Genomic DNA, 17,247 nt, shown 5'->3' on the forward strand with positions numbered 1-17,247 from the left:
TAGACGCAGTGGCTTTCCTGGCGAGTTTACCATGTATATTGACCACAAAAGGACTGCATTTTGGATACGACGCACAGATAGAGAGAGTATAATATGCGGGCCCGGGTGAAGCTTTGGATGACCTCAAAATTCAGTTCAGTCCATCTTTTTCGGAAGCCCTGGAGCATGGGAAGGAAACCGCAGCCTTGACGGCATCTTAAGAGTAGACATTGGCATTATACATTCGAGAGACATGCTTTGTTGAAGATCACAGTTTCACTGGTCGAATGCGCTAGCATCGTACGATAACGCAAGCCACCGACATGGTGTGTAGGAGCGTGACTGCCGATACTGGTGTTTCGACGTTTCGACATTAATAACGACATATTCGGTGATGTTGACGAAATCAAACCGCCAAGCTCTCATTAATGCCCAGGTGAGTATACTGTGTAAATGAGTCGCATTGCGTGATCTTGAGTGAGGAGCATGTAATACCTCCGAAGATTGGAGCAATAATAAAGGCTAATTGCGCAACTTATGTATCTAACAATTCATCTTGAAGTACTATATAAGACGTAACGGTTTATCTGTCTGAATTCCATCTGTTCTGATAAACTCGCACCGATTTACCCAAGTACCTTGCCCTGCCACGATGTCAGCCAGCGTGCCAGCGACAGACCCAGCGGTCTACGCTGAATACCAAGCCAAATGGTCCAAGCTTCCAGACTCCGCAGAGACATGGCTCATTAGAGCTCGTGAAGTTTCCGAGGTGCTAGCTAAAGATGCGGCCCAAAGAGACCAGGAGAACAAGTCGCCGCGGGCCGAAGTGGCCCTGCTCAAGCATTCAGGCTTGACAAAGCTTCTAGGACCTCAGAAGTATGGTGGTGGCGGACAGCCCTGGAGTGTTGGATATAAGGCGATACGAGAGGTTGCGAAAGCAGATGGGTAAGACCCCCAAGCATCTCTTGTTGCGGGTACAGCGACTAACAAGAAGTAGGTCCATTGGTATGCTGCTTGGCTACCACCTTCTCTGGTCTACCATTGCAAATGTGGTTGGCACCCCCGAACAAGCCGATCGAACACATCAGTTGATCATCTCAAACAACTACTTTGTCGGTGGCGCTGTGAATCCCCGCGATAGCGACTTGAAGATTACTCTGGACGGGGAGCATCTCGTGTTTAATGGCAGCAAATTCTTCAACACCGGAGGCGTCGTATCCGATCTCACCGTTCTTGAGGGCGTAGTGGATGGCACTCAAGATCATATCTTCGCGTTGGTCGAGACTCGACAACCCGGCATCCAGTTTGCTCACAATTGGCACAACATCGGGTTGCGCCTTACTGAATCTGGAGGTGTGAAGATAGAGAATGTCCGGGCTCCGTGGTCAGATGCCCTAGGATGGGATGTAGCTACCAAGAAGCCTCGCGACGATACCCTGAAGATTGTCTTCCCTACGTTGCTGCTGCCAACGTAAGTGGATGTGCCTTGACTGCCATGGCTCCCTCGCGGTAATGAGATGACTCAATGCTTACTCTCTCCCACAGCATCCAGCTAGTCTTCAGCAACTTCTATCTAGGTATTGCCCTCGGTGCTTTGGAATTTGCCTCCAAGTACACCACGACCGCAACACGGCCTTGGCCATTCGGCGGTGAGAACAAGGAGTCTGCCACCGATGAGTTCTACATCCTTGAACGCTATGGCAATTTCTTTGCGCATCTGCGTGCCACAGAGGCTCTCGCTGATCGAGCAGGCGACCAACTCTCGGGGCTCTATACGCAGTATCAGACCCAGAAGTCTAACCTCACGGCCCAAGAGCGTGGAGACGTTGCTGAATGGGTGGCAAGCGTTAAGGTCGTTGCCACGGATGTTGGACTCCGAGTCACCTCTGGTATATTTGAGGTAACTGGATCACGGGCCACGGCATCGAAGGTGGGGTTGGATCGATTCTGGAGAGATATTCGAGTGCATACTCTTCATGATCCGGTGGCGTACAAGAATCGGGAATTGGGCCGATATGTACTGTTGGGGGAGATTCCCGAGCCCAGCTGGTATACTTAGATATCGATGGTCCTATCTAAGACAATGAAATGAAGTTATAACCAGACCTCGGGATGTATGATGACTGCTATCAGCCCCCACACACGGCCCGAAAACCTTCGGGAATTTTTTTTTCCTCCACTTCCGCTTAACTTCCCATTCAACCTTACCTTTTGACACTTCAAGATATTTATATCTACATATTTCATTCGGATCGTCACTTTTATCTCCTATTCCAGTCATCTTTCCTCTCTCAACCGATCATCTTAAACCGCCAATATGCCGCAAAAGGTCTATGTCACGTACAATCAGGTAAGGATCCCACGTCAGTGACCTTCCAGACACAATATTCCCTAATTTCCCTTTTCTGTCAAAATCACATCAATATGTACATGTACACAGACACATGTGGAAGGATTTTGATTCCTTCAACCCCGCAAAAGGGCCGATTGTCTTATCGCAGTCCGCAATTCTTTTCCCTCGAACTCTGAAGACTAATGAAAGATTCTCGGCAGGTTCACAAGCTCTGCCAGTCCTCGGCGAACCAGATCCTCAAGGAATTCCACCCTAACCTTATGATCGCCATCGGCGGTGGTGGTTATGTCCCTGCCCGCATCCTTCGGTACGTCCAAACCGGTCGACATACGTCCTGATTTCAACCCAAAATCCTGACCCTATATCGCCTACAGTTCCTTCCTCAAGCAGCCCGGTGACCCCAACATTCCCATCCAGGCCATCGGTCTTTCTCTCTACGAGGACTTGGGCCGCGGAGACGCCGAGGAGGTCCCCGGTACCAAGGTCACCCGCACGCAATGGCTGGACCTGAGCTCTTTGGAGATGGCCAACTTGATCGGCAAGAACATTCTTATCGTCGATGAGGTCGATGATACCCGCACAACCCTGGAGTATGCAGTCCGCGAGCTCGAGAAGGATGTTGAGCTCGCTCAGAAGCAGCTTGGTCGCGAGGGCGAGAAGACCAACTTCTTCGTCTTTGTTTTGCACGTAAGTCTTCCCTCCCTTCGCTGGAGATCAATATCTCAGGCTGGAATGACGTGGACTGACAATGGGAATAGAACAAGGACAAGGCTAAGAAGGGTGTCCTGCCCGTCGATATGATGGAGGGCGGCCGCTACCACGCCTCGGTCACCACCGAGGATGTCTGGATCTGCTACCCTTGGGAGGCCAAGTACGTCATATCCAATCTTTCTTTACCTTGCCCACTATATCTGACTGACTTTTCTTTCTTAGGGACATCGACGAGCACGATGCTCTGGCCAAGGAGAACCCCCTTATCTAGGCTGACGATTTGCATTGTCATAAGCATTCCATTTTACACGGCGCTCTGGCGGTCTATGCTGGAGACTACTTTGCTCCTCGACCTTACTGTTCATGCTCAGACCAGGTGCATAAATCTGAGCATGTATTTTTTTTACGATATCCTTGATGAATTTCCATAGAAAAGTCCCTTTGTTTTGACTGATTGGCAGACCGACAGGCTGTCCCCAAAAGAATTTTTTGAATATAACCTGCAATTGCACATTATATATATTTCCTTTGGGATATAAACGTTCCAATACATAATGGGCGCCTTGCTGTGACAGAAACCTGGGTCTGGGTGTTTTCCATCTTGTCTTATAGAAATCACGTTGAAGATGGGTATGGGTATCGAGATTGTAGCCATTGATAGCGGAAAACAAAAGTCACTGAAGCATGGTGTATTATATTGATCAGAAGCAGCTCTTCCGAGCTTGCGTAGACGAAGCCGTCGCGCCAAACCCCGAATCCAAAGTCTCAGCTTCGGGCTTGATTCTAAACTCTGCCTTGCTGAGACATAGAGCCGGGTGCAAGGCTATCAAACTAATTCACACAGCGATCTCACGTTTAATCGACATCGACCTTACCCTGGCGCAGCTCCACCTTGGCGAGCTCGATCTCTTTCTGTAGCTCGGCGTGTGCTTCGGGGACGTCGTTGAATGTGAAGATCGCGACGCCAAGTCGAGCGAGAAGGTAGCAACCAAAGACAATAAGGGCGTAGAAGGGTAGCTGGTGTTGTCGCGTCAAAGGTTAGCTAACGACACGATCAAAGACCAACATTGCGAGTTCGAATGGTTGACGGAGTGGGTAACGTACGACTGGAATGACTTCGTTCTGAACTTTCTCATTCAGGGGAACGAGGCCAAGGAATAGAGAAAGGTAGAGCTGGTTGATTGTCAGCGAAATCCTGCATTGTGTTCCTAGGAGGGACTTCGTAGCATACCGAGGAGACAAGGAGCAGGACGGAGAGTGCCTGGACAGCGCGCGTCATGATGAAACTGGTAGACAGGATGATTATTTCACGAAGGAGAGGCGAAAGTTGAATTGTGAATATTGGGCGTATAGCAAAAATGAGGGACTCGGGGGGTAGTGTCGTGCTGTATGCGGCGGAGACCAGCTTGGGGGTGCGCGTCTTGGCGTCCGAATTTGGGTTACTGACACCTGCGTCTCCTGCGTTGTACACTTGTGTACAGTATACAGTCTCGGAGAGCACATTTAACTACAAAACATTATATTTGTATCATTCTGTGGTATCCTCTCATTCAATTCCATCTACTCCGTACTGTTTGAACTTGAGAGAATCTAAGTCGGGAATTTCTTAGAGAAGAGCACTCGGTTTGAGCACGTGATCATATACAATCAGTACCAGTACCCGACCGGTACTTGCATACATATTTGATCTTTCTTCACTTAAGAGTCGCAACTCAGGGGATCTTAATCTGCACCAACGGCTGACGAGCTTACTTTAATATACTAAAAGGTTTCATGGCTCAGACCCTACCTAGATCTTGACACTCACCATTCTTGAAAGTTGAGTCTTGTCCGTATATACAGCACCACCTTGCCGTACTGCTCCATGGTGCCTGGGCTTTCCCATAGTGTCATGTGCTGTAAATTTGTATACTACTTCATGCCAGATGAGATACGTCGAATACTGGGCGGCCATGTTGCTTATCAACAGCATTCCAAAGGTAAAAAGCTTCCTTCACTCGATCACAACTGTAAACGAACTTCTAGCCTTGGAGGTTTCATCACCTACATGCGACATCACGAAGGATGATTGCATGAGCAATGAGCAGCAGAAGCTACCGTAACGGAGTAACAAGTCTGGAGAGTTAAGCCCAGCTGAGGTCACGTTTCTAGACGTGCCCTAGACCCTAAAGAAATATTTTATTCAAGAAAACTATCTCTACATAGCAAACCTGAGCAATACATGGACTTAACGTTGTACACATTGCTAGCAGGAACCAAAGTCTACCAGAGTACGGAGTATGGGGACTCTGAAAGTCTCCTGCGCACTTTTCAAATGTGTTCAGTCTTTCCCATTCCGTTATTTCCGAGAGCAAGTTTGGGGGAAGTAGAATAAGTGGACGAATATGAGGTCCATTGCTCTAAATAAGGAGCGATAGGCTACTTGGTTAGGAGCTGTAGGATAATGGTTAGTCCATCAAGCTTATGGTATTTTCCCCAATAGGGGAATTGTCATGCAGTCATTCCTTGAATATCGTGGTTCGATTCCGCGCAGCTCCATTTCTTTTTTTCCATTTCGAGATATCAGATTTCAACCGTTGATCTAGTCACCCACTTCTTTAGACTTTTTATCAATAATCTATCTACATGTACTAGATCAATATACCTCGAACATATTATAATCAAATCTACAGCGTGGCTCGCAGAGTATGTCCTGTGTAGTAACTAACAATGATGGAGGTGTGGACTAGGTGTGGTCCGGGCAGAGCACGTGACTACCTGTAAAGTCCCTCAAGAGGTCAATTCAGTGCGTGAGATGGCAGACAGGACTTTGTGGTTATATTATGATGATGCAAGATTCGAGAAGGTAGTCGCCCATACACCGTTTATACCCGAATACATGCGCCAGATTAGCTTGATACATGTACACGTCGAGGTAGACGGCCACAACTTAACCCACATGGTCTACTGGGCCTAACCTGAAAGGGGTTGGTGCCTGAAGCCACCTCAGGCAACACACTTCTCCGTCCTTAACTAACGAGTCTAAACTTACTGGCGTCTCTCCGGAAGCCACTTGTCTTCCACTAAGATCAAACCTCGCAGCTTGGGCTCATATTGCCTGATCCACAGCGCTCTGCACTTTGTCATCCGAGCATACGCTCTTTACTAGTGTCCCAATCGTTGCGACGGCGTTGACAGGCTGCCATCTAGGCTGCTCCCCGCCAAATTAAGAGAGCTTTCCCCTTTCGGCTAGGCATTCATAAAGACATATCGCCGGGTCTACGCGAACTCGCGCAGATTACTCCACCCTCAGGAGGCAACTAACCGACCTCGATTTGGCAAGATGTCTTCTCCTGGTATATCTACCGCTCAACCGGCCACCCATGAAGATGCTGGCCGCTCTTCATTTCCAAAAGGTGACTTGGAATTAGTCCCCGTCGAGAAAATTCTCTCTGATCTACCGGGTACTTCTTCCTCCTTACCACCCCGCACGGAGACCGTTGACTCTGAAGAGCAACGAGACATGTTCCTGGAATTGCGAGACATCATTGAGAAGGCCCGTCAGGTCGACGAGGCTGGAAACAGCTTCGATCTCAAGGAACTCCATGCATCTCTTGAAGAGGCGGATGCAAACATAAGACGTGGGCGCAGGGATGCCGAAACCCTACAAAGCGTGAACCTTACTCTGCAAAAGCTCTGGGCTTGTAACTCCGAATACTTGGTACAGGCTACTGAAATCATTGCGAATGGCAGCAGAGATCGTGAGTCACTTCCATGACCAAACTGATTGATATGACTAACTGATCATAACTCAGCTTCATGGCGTGCCCCAATTGGCCAGTCTGGTATTTTGAAATTCTTCTTGGAAGTGATTTCTTTGAAGCATGAAGTCGATACCAGCTTGGTGCTTCACTCTCTGCGGGTTATTGGGAACTCCTGTGCCGATACAGGTATGCTGCAACGAGTCAAATTCAAGCATCTCTTCAATCTAACTTTGATGAAGATGAGAACAGGGAGATTGTTGTGAATGGAAACTATACCCTTGCTATTATTCGGTACTTCCTTGATCCCGATCTGGCGTTTGTTGCCATTCCGGTCATCTACAATATTTGCATGGACTACGGTATGCTCGAATTAAACTAACCGGTGATATATGACTTGCTGATGTGATATCTAGAGCCGGCACATGCTCAGATAGCCACCAATCGGACGGCTTACATTCTATTGAAGCTGGTCAAAGATGGCAAGATTGGGGACAATGAAGCTCTACTCAATTTTGCATACGATCTGATCGAACTAGCATCGGAACAAGGTATGTCTTCATTCCGAATTTGCTATTTCCAGGAATCTAAGACATAAATCAAATCACAGCGGAAGGCATTGATCAATCTCCCGATGGGACTATTCTACTGTTGATGGAACTTGCCGTTGAAAAGGGTATAGACTTTGCGCATTTCTCGTCATTGGCAGTCTCCCTTGCTGCATATCTCGAAAAGGAGAAGTTCCAAAAAATCTGCATCTCAAATGGGATGGTGGAAGGCGTTCTAGATGTCCTGGCCCGCTCAGTCTCAGTAGAGGTGGACCAGTCTTCCAGCGAAGATGTCAAGGTTCTTGCTCAGCTGCGCCTCAAGATTAACCATGCTTTAGCAGAGGTCTCTGCCTCACCATCGTTCGCTCAGCAATACCCCCTTGATTCTCCTCTTGCACAGAGGCTAAAGTCCTGGGTGGTTGCAACCGAGGACCAGCTTCAAATCTGCGCCTGTGTCGTGCTTGGCAATCTTGCCCGGTCCGACGAAGTCTGCCAGGTGTTGGTAGGGGATTTGAAAATTCACGAAGAATTAATTTCAGTTCTTCAGAGCGATGCCCGTGGTGCGGTTCTGCACTCCTCACTTGGATTCCTGAAGAACCTTGCCATTGCCGGCGACAACAGAGTCGTCCTTGGAGAAGCTGGTATCATTCCCGCTATCTCTCGGTTATGGGCATATGAGTCGGTTCCGCAGGTTCAATTCTCAGCCACGAGTATCGCACGTCAAGTGATCATCTCCTCGATGGATAACATTTCTCGTCTTCTCGCTCCTCTCTCACAAGACCCAGATTCCCCAGCTCACCAGCGAACCTATCTCTCCCTACTTCTATCGCTATTCGAGAAAACGGACGTTGCTCCAATCAAAACTGAAATCGGTCGAACTGTTGCTTCAATCTGTCGGACTGTTAGCCCCAAGGCTCGTGATGGACAAGGAGAAGCAGTTACCTTGCTTGACCGGCTCTTCACTCTGCATGAGGGTGTGGCGCTGCCAGTTGGCGCAATGATCACACAGACTCAATGGCCTGTCGTTCGCAGTGAAGGTTGGTTTGCTCTGGCTCTGATGGCCACCAACAAACTGGGTTGCGCCGCCGTCATGGAGTGCTTGCATAAGACAGAGGTCCTCGAGTTACTTAAGTCAACACTCAGCGGGGCCACTTCTGATCCGGGTCAAGCCGAGGAGACAGAAAAGGCCCAGGAGACCAAAGACCGCGACAACGTTATTGTGCTTGTGCAAGGTCTGCTGACGAACGAGGTGAGTTTCCTTCCCGACTTCGAACTGCGACTCATTTGCTAATCTAGAATAGTCCGGTGTACTTCCTGTGGGATACAGGGATATGTTAGAAGACCTGATGAAGATCCAGGCCTCACAGTTGAAAGCTATTGCAGGTGCTTAGATTGATCGCTCCAACGCAATGCATCTGGTGAATGAATACGAGGGGTGAATGTGCGCTTATGACTCCAACGGAACGAACCAACATGTTTAGAACCGGGCTTGAAAGAAGCCCATAAAGATCAGTCAATGGTGCATAAAACAGATGAACATTTCTCACTTTCTAGTCCCCGCAAGTAGAACGATTGAATATGTCATTATCATACATTACAGCTTGATATTGGATATCCAGAGTGCCCGAAGTAGTAAGCGAAAGAAACAAGCATATTATGGTGAGGGCACCTGAGCATGCTGTGACATGAAGAATTTGGAGAAGGCTGTGGGTATATTTATGTAAGTCATTGTGCTCTTTCCTCCGCCAGTAACCGGCATCATCCAAGGTTGTTAAGTTCACAGGAACACACCCTCTCTTGCGCATATGCTCGGTAACGACTTATGAGATCTGTGGTGTCTAGACCGGCTGCACCTTGCTCTGCCGAGTAATGCGACACAAGGCCCTTGCCATCGATGATGACATGTGGACTTGGATCGCTTGATTCATGTCGGCTTGAAGAAGATCTCCTTCCTGTCTCGTTGCTGAAATGGTGCACAGCTGCCGCATCTTTGCCCCAGAAGCACCCAAAGTTTTCACTGATAGACTCAGTGGGGTTGACCCATATTGGGAACTTGTACCGAGCCAAGTCATTATTTTCCAGATGGTGCAGGAACGAGTAATGTTGCTGCGCACCAACAGTCCAGTCCTGTAATGTGGGACCGGTATCGGTATATATGGATGCTGCGATAGGATCTTGCCCAGATTTCGCATTCGGGGAGAGTAGCCAGCGATGTCCTTTGTATGGTGGTTCAAACCCCTTGTTGACTTTGAAATTCGATGGGCCCTGCCAGCGTGGAAGATTCGAAGCGCGCCAGCCGGGCTTCAGCTGTGACTCTGATCTGGGCGGTTGCTCCACGTGGTACAATTCGGGCAGATATGGAAGTGCAGTACCGGGGTGGCTGTGAAGGGATGTGAGAGCTGCCTCATTGATCACATTCGCCGATACAATCAAAGATTCTGGATTTTGCAGTTTCGTCTTGACAATGGTTGGAATGGTGTTGTCCTCGAGGAACAGAGTATCACCATCGATTCGAATATACATCACATTCTTCTTTAAAGCCTTCCATTCTGGTTCATTACCAGGTGAAGAGATATCATAGGCAGAAGTTTGGTTGACGATCGAGTACAGCCATTCCATGCTGATGGCGTCCTCGGTCTGCGGCACAAAGACGACCCGATCAAGGAATCCACGATTATGGATCAAGTTTTTCTGGACTGATATTAGTCTTGACTCTCAAGAAACTATGAGGTTGCACATACTTGTAGATAGCAATCCAAGATAGCTGTACGCTCATGGTGGTGGAAGGGAACCAGAGCAACTATCTCGAACCCTTGTGGTTTGGAGTAATGGGCTTTTGCATGTGAGAAAGCGAAGAATGGGGAGGACTCCTTGTGAAACAGTAATAAAGTGATATAAAAAGGTATAAGGCCCGGCTTGGAGTACGCTACCACCGGCAGAATGATGCATGTATAGCCAACGATACTCCATAGAAGAACACAAGTCCAGTCGCGCCATTTGGAAGACTTTCTGGTTGTATTGGACTCGATATCGCGAAGAGTCCTGGTGCGACCCCTAAGCAATAACTCTCGCGCCATCTTGCAGTTATAGCAGAGATCAAATAAAGAAGCAATCCATTGTAAAATTTGGGGCATTATGGCCCAATTTAACGCTGAACATGACCATCTTTCCGGTAGCTTATAGCAAGCTTGACGGCCTGTTTTCGGGATCTATTTGTCTTAGAAGGCCATTAAAAAGGCCGCTATAAAGCAAGATCGGCCGGCATAAACCTTGTTCCTGCTTAACACAGTCTTAGTGTTGACCATGGGCCCCGGATCAGGAAATGGTTGACGGCAAGCGGACACAGGGCGAGGAATGCGATGGTGGAATGCAGCGGCCGACGACTTCGGAAGACTGCTGAGTCATCGAAACAAAGCCCTTAGCCCCGGGCCATTGGGCAATGTGAAATGAGTTGATTCATCTTCATATTTAATCGAGTTGATGCTTTGTTAGACAGTAGTTAGTTATTCTCAGGGCACCTAAAGCATGTACATAGAATCGTAGTTTGTCTCGTTTGTCTTGTTTGTTGCAATTGTCTTCCCGCTCGGATATGACGTCGCAGCACGTGTTTATCGGGACCTGGAACTTGTATGATTTACTCCGAGGCTCTTGTCCATTTCTTCTTCAATACCAACATCTTTGTTCCATGCTAAATTCATAAGTTTGCATGAGAACATGAGGGCGGTCGGTCTCTTCGGCCGTTTCTGTCTTAAACGCGGATTGCCGCGTCTTGCCCGACAACAATTCAGTCGCCCGCCATGGCCTCGGCAACAGCTGAAAGGCTCCCCACGAAGGGCCCCCATCATAGGCGGAGTGCTAATGGCTGCTTTGGCGCCAGCAGCCTTCCTGAAACTGGCAGAAGAGAGTGAGGATCAGGAAAAGACTGCGGAAATGCAGATGCTAGAAGCTTCACGAGAAGAGGTCAGGAAGACAGTTTCGCCTGATGCGCACGGCCTCTCGAAGCTCTGCCAGACGATATGGGTGTACTTTTATAGCTATGTCTATGACCCCATTGCTACAGGGTTTCGCTTTGTTCACCTTGCCATCATATTTGTTCCGGTCGTCGTCACGGTGCCCGCCATCTGGCTTGGTCACAAGCGGGGACAGGATGGCACGCGATCTGGCACTTTATGGTGGTATCGGTTCTTGGTAAAGGCAATGGAGCGTGCTGGCCCTGCGTTCATCAAGGTAAGGTCATACTCTTGAGGCGCAGAAGATGTCTCGAAACTGAGCCGACAAGCTGACTTCCTGGATAGCTTGGACAATGGGCTGCGTCACGCACAGATATCTTCCCACCGGAAATGTGCAACATAATGTCATCACTCCACTCGAATGCCCCCGCTCATTCACTCCATCAAACAAAGCGCATCATCCGCAAAGCATTCAACGGGTTGCCATTCGAAGACATATTCGAAGAGTTCGACGAGGAGCCGTTGGGCGTCGGAGCAATCGCTCAGGTCTACAAGGCGAAACTGAAGCCAAGCCTTGCCGCATCCAGTGAAGAAGAAATGGGAATTGGACCATCCACTCTTGGCGAGAAGGTTCGTAAGAATGTCGACGTCCTGGTCAAGAGTTCCCCGCATCGAGTACCATCATCGTATGTCGCGATCAAGGTGCAGCACCCTAGGGTTGAACAAATGATACATAGAGACTTGCGAATCATGTCTTTCTTCGCCCACATGATCAACGCCATCCCCACGATGCACTGGCTCTCTTTTCCCGATGAAGTCCAGCAATTCGGAGAAATGATGAAGTTACAGCTAGACCTCCGGATTGAAGCTACTAATCTGGTCATGTTCCGCAAGAAATTTCATGCTCGCACTACTGCGTGGTTCCCATACCCATACTTAGAATATACTACCCGGGAGGTGTTGGTTGAGGAGTTTGCACAGGGCATCCCGTTAGCCACCTTCTTGGATATCGGAGGTGGCGTATATCAGCACGATATTGCTAATGAGGGCCTCGATGCATTCTTGCATATGCTGCTCATTGACAATTTTGTCCATGCCGATCTTCATCCGGGGAACATCATGGTTCGCTTCTACCAGCGGAGCGAGCTGGATCTCTCCCTCCGCAAGCGTTCGCGTGCATTCGATGCCCCTACACGGGCCGAGGTCGATGTGACCGAGGCAGTTCTCAAGCGACTACGCCCGCATCTTGGTAATCCCGAGGGTTGGAACGCTGCTCTTTCTGAACTTAACGGCGAGGGGTATCGACCGCAGCTGATTTTTATTGACACTGGCCTTGTCACTCAGCTGAATGATAAGAACCGACGGAACTTCCTCGACCTCTTCCGAGCTATTGCTGAATTTGATGGATACCGGGCAGGTCAACTCATGGTTGAGCGATGTCGGACACCAGAAGAGGTCATTGACCCAGAGGTCTTTGCGCTGAAAATGCAGCGTCTGGTTCTTAACATCAAGTCTCGTACCTTTGCTCTCGGAAGTGTCAAGATCGGAGATATTCTCAGTGAGGTATTGACTATGGTCCGCGGGCATCACGTCCGGTTTGAAGGAGATTTCGTCAATGTCGTTATTTCATGTCTTCTCCTTGAAGGAATAGGACGCAGTCTGAACCCCGACCTAGATTTGTTCAAGAGGTAAGTTCTTTCCCCCTCTTTTGGACCTTTGGTCGTTTGGCCGGTTCGGATCTAAGCTCGAATCTCTCTAGTGCGCTCCCTATTCTACGACAGCTGGGATCTGGTAGTTCGGTCCTAGAATCCGTGCGCTCGGGCGACTACTCAATGCTCTGGGTTTGGGTCGGGCTAGAAGCTCGTGGGATGCTGCAGGCCAGCATCGAAAGCGTTGAGCATTGCGTCAAGTACGACCAACTGTCACCTAATATATGAGAGCATTCGTCTTGTCTATGTAGTATACGCAGCCAACCTTTGTTGTTATGAACAATCTAAGAACGACATGCCGATGAACGATCCAAGGACAGAGTCGAATTGGCATTTGGATATATTGGCGAATTATAAACAGACGATAGAGATATTAGCAGAAAGACGTCCATGTCATAATCATGCAATGTTTACTTTCGCAGACCAATGCGAAAGAACTAGGATTCAGGCGTAATTGAAGATAAGCACAGAACGCCAGCGCGATGCCTTCACAAAATATATTACAAAGTAGAGTGGAGAATAGTACAGTCTGGTTCTTGCAGCTGTCAATTACCCTGCGAAGCCTGTTCACGAACACTTGCACCACTAGCCCTCCACCAAACATCACCTCCCCACCTCATTAAGCGCTCGACAGCGGCGGTCGGTGTATCTAACGCAGGGCGGATGTCAAGGTGAAAAACGGGTAGGCCATGGGGATCTGGATCACCCGAGTAGTAATCGATGACATATCGAATTTCCTTGGGGCCCGAAGGTGTCTGGCGGATGACATACCAGTCGTGGCGGTCGAACGGAGGATTCGTCCTAGCAATATAAAGTCAGCATTTTAACCATCCTGGATACCACAAGAAGCCGTCCTTACTGGAACTTGCTGGGGTACGCCCAGCTCAGCGCTTGGTACATCTGGGCCTTGGGCGACCACTCTTGCGGCCGACCCTGGAACCGAAGTAGACGAGGCTCGGAGGTCATATCAAATTTGCCATTCTCATCGGCATAGGTCAAATCCATACTCAGGTTCTCCTCGCCGCGTCGGCAATGTTCCCATCCAGACTTGAGGCCCTTGGCGAACACGCGCTCCCATCCTACGATCTCCTCCCATGCACCTTCGTTCAAGAAGTTGTGCACTGCGACCATAGATTCCACTGCATCTTGGGGTGTGTCTGTATGTCCTTTGCGTAACATGGCATTGTACATCTGCTGCGGAGAGGGATACTCCCAGTTGCCTTGGCCGTCGCCTCTCGGAATGGAAGAGCCCTCGCGCTCCACGGGGAGATCGACGGTTTGATTCGCAGCACGTTCTTGAGAGATAGATGCGAACATGTAGTTCAGGGGATTCAGCTTTGACAGTGCTGAAGACTGCGCCGCGGTATCGACGGATGGCTGCGGGTTTTGCGCCGGTGTTGATTTCGGAGCTGAGTAGAACGGAGAATCTTTGGATTTCATGGGACAACTGCTAGGAAGTTCAGCAACAGTCGCTGGCGAGGGTGAGGGCTTTGGGCCCGATTCATGCATCGGGCATCCCGGCTTTAGATAAGAGTTAGTCTAAATGATCAGAAACATGGTAGGCGCAAGACGAACCGGAGGAGAACCAATCGAGGACGCATGTGGGATAGACGCTGCGGGGGTTGACGGAGTATCTGCCCAGAACCAACCCATTCTGATGAAGTATGAAGCAAGCAACGAAGACCTTTTGGGAATGATCGAAGGCGAAGTCTTACTTCGCGCGATAAAAGATCGGAGATCTTTTTCTTGGATGACATAATGCTGCCACGTGATAGGCTGGCTTTGAAGCGGTGAGAAGTAAACCTTCTGCTTCTTCTGACAGTAACTAGTTAGTACTTCATTTTCTACTACTATCTTCTACAATATGTCCATCCTTGATCGGAGGGCCTTTTTTGTATGGTTTAGAGCAATCAATTGTTTATCACTGCTGGCTATCACTGCTGGCTGTCTTTCGGACCACTCTTCCCACCCCGCAAAAGTATAAGTGCTTAATTGAGACTAAGTAAGGGAGTGTGCACTCGTTTCCAGTAAAGATGAGAATTCCAGTTCCTCCGACTCGGATAGCACAAACCCTGTCATTGCTTCGTCCCAGATACCACGCCAATTCAAGCTGTCTGAGTCCACGAAGAAAAATTTGAACATCAGGTTCGACACTTGCCCCCATGATTGCCATCCACAGATCATTGCGACACGGGCCAGCCGCTCCACGAACCACGGTCTCTCAGGCTGGCCAAGGGCACCCTGGGCTCCAACGAACAATGCCCAAGCATAGAGCCCAAGGTCTTGCTGCGGCAACCCCACCAGAAGAGACAATTCGCAATCACCCGCGAATGTCCTGAGGTGCTTCGTAAGAGCCCTGCCTAAGCCAGATGATGAAGGCGATACAATCAAAAAGTGATTGAGAAAGCAGATAGAAGCCACTCTTGTGACCGCTTCAATTGGATGAAGATGAAGTTCTGGGTTTGGGGAACCCTCTGTATAAATGTAGCTGAGCAGCTGATGCTCCGCCTCGCAGTTGAGGACGCGGAAGAAATCGTGGTCATTTGGTTTGATTGCCGTAGGATTCGTCTGACAAGTGATGTTGAAGAAAACCATGTCCCGAAGTACACTTATGATCTTCAATAAAGAGGGACTGAGGAGAGTGATAGCGAAAAACCCCGAGCCGATCTTGTTGAGAGCAGACGAAGCTACCGGTCTAATTCGTCTTTGAATTTCCGGTGGGATGGGCTGTGCGTCCCAGGTCAAGGGAAAGACGGGCTTGGTCATTAGGCCCGAGGCGGCTTTGATATCGGTGCTAGAACACAGTGAGCGGGACTCTGCAAGTAGATAGACTCAAAAGCACATACGTGACTATGGCCGATAACATTGAGGAAGATCGAATACTGTCATCTGTTATCCCGCCGCGCTGGTCAACCATATGCTTAAGTCCTGTTAGATGAGTATGGACTTCACTGAACTCTCCGATAATCAACTGTAGCATGTTAGAGAAACAAATCCTTGAAGGCCATTCTTCAGGAATGGATTCCATACAGAGCCAGTGAGGAGGTTGATTATAGTATCAAATGCCTCGTTGCTGAGCCTGCGGCTCGGATCCCGTACTTTCGCAGTCATTTCTTGGAAGGCTTTTGCTCTCATCATACAATAGTCAGGATCGTTGGCGAGCGTCGAGTCCCAGACGCCCGATCGCTGGCTTGCGAGAACGGCCCGATGTGCTGCGCACATACTCATCAACCCGAAGAAACTGCCCGGATCCGAAAATGATGATCGAGCCATCAATTCCATCTCTTGACTCGAGTCTGTGCTTGTATTCGGGAATGTCATCGGTACGAAAATGGTTTTCCCTTGGTCCTGCAGTCAGCATGGAGCATGCCTGGACAACCAAAGAACATTAGGATAGGACCTTACAGTAGTACACTAAGTGCGCGACCATTGAAGGAAGCTCACTAGTACCCGGCAACGTAAAGAACGGGTCGAGAAACCATGATGTAGGGGGATTAGGATTTGAATGGAGTGGCAAAGGATAACCAGCACACCATCTGGTAGGGCGCCCTCGTCGGTACATCAAGGCAAACCCGTCTCTGGAGTCTGCATCTAGCACGGAAGACGAATTAGAGGACTGCGATGAAGCCCTGATCACCACTCTCTGCTCGTCTGATTCATTGACGATATTTTTGGACGCATCAGATTGCCCGCGATTTTGTCGGGACGTTCGTTTCAACCCCGCGAGTCTCTCGCGTCGGCGTACATCACGCATGACATGGGACCGAATGGCCTTGCGAGCATTGACATCTTTAATCCGCTTGGAGGTCAAGTCATCATCGTGATCGATGAATGTGAAGGAAGGCCGATCCAGCGGTGCGGGTTTAGCCTTGGGTTCTAGCCGAGTACTTCAGTGCAAGCTCTTGACAAACGGCGTGCAACTCTGACATGGTGACTAGTGAAGAAGACCACAGACTAGGAAACACAAGAACGGAAGATTTTACCCTCTGCCCAGAAGAGCAATATCAGACCGGAATGATAGGAATCAGATCAAAGGACCCAACGAGTTCAGGGTCCAGGGACAAGTTCTCCTGCAGTAGCCTGCAACATAGACCAGGTATATCAATAGGAAAGGACTGACCTGAATGGGTCCGAGGCGAACCCCCAAAGGTGAAGGGCTGCAGATGATCCATCGTGGGGCCCGAAGGCCAAGGCAAGTTCGGAATACAAAGGAAGAGAGGCAAAACAGACACGGACAAACCAATAAAGAAGTGAATA

General features: G+C 49.1%; 8 protein-coding genes across 8 annotated transcripts; 4 read left to right on the forward strand and 4 right to left on the reverse strand.

Annotated features, from left to right (window-relative positions):
* Positions 1–631: 631 nt before the first annotated feature.
* N7515_001841 (thermophilic desulfurizing enzyme family protein) lies at positions 632–2,038 on the forward strand (the record flags this gene model as incomplete). The annotated part of the gene is made up of 3 exons (XM_056662585.1): positions 632–924; positions 977–1,450; positions 1,525–2,038. 3 exons carry the CDS (start codon positions 632–634, stop codon positions 2,036–2,038), a joined length of 1,281 nt encoding a protein of 426 aa, XP_056524698.1.
* Positions 2,039–2,514: 476 nt separating this feature from the next.
* On the forward strand, positions 2,515–3,314 carry N7515_001842 (xanthine phosphoribosyltransferase; the record flags this gene model as incomplete). The annotated part of the gene is made up of 4 exons (XM_056662586.1): positions 2,515–2,639; positions 2,707–3,019; positions 3,091–3,203; positions 3,266–3,314. 4 exons carry the CDS (start codon positions 2,515–2,517, stop codon positions 3,312–3,314), a joined length of 600 nt encoding a protein of 199 aa, XP_056524699.1.
* Positions 3,315–3,898: 584 nt separating this feature from the next.
* On the reverse strand, positions 3,899–4,322 carry N7515_001843 (dolichol-phosphate mannosyltransferase subunit 3; the record flags this gene model as incomplete). The annotated part of the gene is made up of 3 exons (XM_056662587.1): positions 3,899–4,060; positions 4,148–4,216; positions 4,275–4,322. 3 exons carry the CDS (start codon positions 4,320–4,322, stop codon positions 3,899–3,901), a joined length of 279 nt encoding a protein of 92 aa, XP_056524700.1.
* A 2,043-nt stretch (positions 4,323–6,365) lies between these two features.
* On the forward strand, positions 6,366–8,722 carry N7515_001844 (uncharacterized protein; the record flags this gene model as incomplete). The annotated part of the gene is made up of 6 exons (XM_056662588.1): positions 6,366–6,783; positions 6,838–6,972; positions 7,026–7,145; positions 7,200–7,334; positions 7,394–8,580; positions 8,633–8,722. 6 exons carry the CDS (start codon positions 6,366–6,368, stop codon positions 8,720–8,722), a joined length of 2,085 nt encoding a protein of 694 aa, XP_056524701.1.
* Positions 8,723–9,089: 367 nt separating this feature from the next.
* Positions 9,090–10,408, reverse strand: N7515_001845 (uncharacterized protein; the record flags this gene model as incomplete). Its single annotated transcript, XM_056662589.1, has 2 exons — positions 9,090–10,022; positions 10,073–10,408. The coding sequence occupies 2 exons, from the start codon at positions 10,406–10,408 to the stop codon at positions 9,090–9,092; spliced, it is 1,269 nt and encodes a 422-aa protein (XP_056524702.1).
* Positions 10,409–11,045: 637 nt separating this feature from the next.
* Positions 11,046–13,218, forward strand: N7515_001846 (ABC1 kinase family protein; the record flags this gene model as incomplete). The annotated part of the gene is made up of 3 exons (XM_056662590.1): positions 11,046–11,558; positions 11,627–12,969; positions 13,041–13,218. The coding sequence occupies 3 exons, from the start codon at positions 11,046–11,048 to the stop codon at positions 13,216–13,218; spliced, it is 2,034 nt and encodes a 677-aa protein (XP_056524703.1).
* Positions 13,219–13,535: 317 nt separating this feature from the next.
* On the reverse strand, positions 13,536–14,643 carry N7515_001847 (holocytochrome c synthase CYC3; the record flags this gene model as incomplete). The annotated part of the gene is made up of 3 exons (XM_056662591.1): positions 13,536–13,791; positions 13,850–14,511; positions 14,566–14,643. The coding sequence occupies 3 exons, from the start codon at positions 14,641–14,643 to the stop codon at positions 13,536–13,538; spliced, it is 996 nt and encodes a 331-aa protein (XP_056524704.1).
* Positions 14,644–14,988: 345 nt separating this feature from the next.
* On the reverse strand, positions 14,989–17,162 carry N7515_001848 (uncharacterized protein; the record flags this gene model as incomplete). Its single annotated transcript, XM_056662592.1, has 5 exons — positions 14,989–15,784; positions 15,837–15,961; positions 16,021–16,331; positions 16,396–16,866; positions 17,111–17,162. The coding sequence occupies 5 exons, from the start codon at positions 17,160–17,162 to the stop codon at positions 14,989–14,991; spliced, it is 1,755 nt and encodes a 584-aa protein (XP_056524705.1).
* Between the last annotated feature and the right edge of the window lie 85 nt (positions 17,163–17,247).

Source organism: Penicillium bovifimosum (genome assembly GCF_028826915.1).
Source record: "Penicillium bovifimosum strain IBT 22155 chromosome Unknown utg000002l_segment0_segment0, whole genome shotgun sequence".
Taxonomy (NCBI): domain Eukaryota; kingdom Fungi; phylum Ascomycota; class Eurotiomycetes; order Eurotiales; family Aspergillaceae; genus Penicillium; species Penicillium bovifimosum.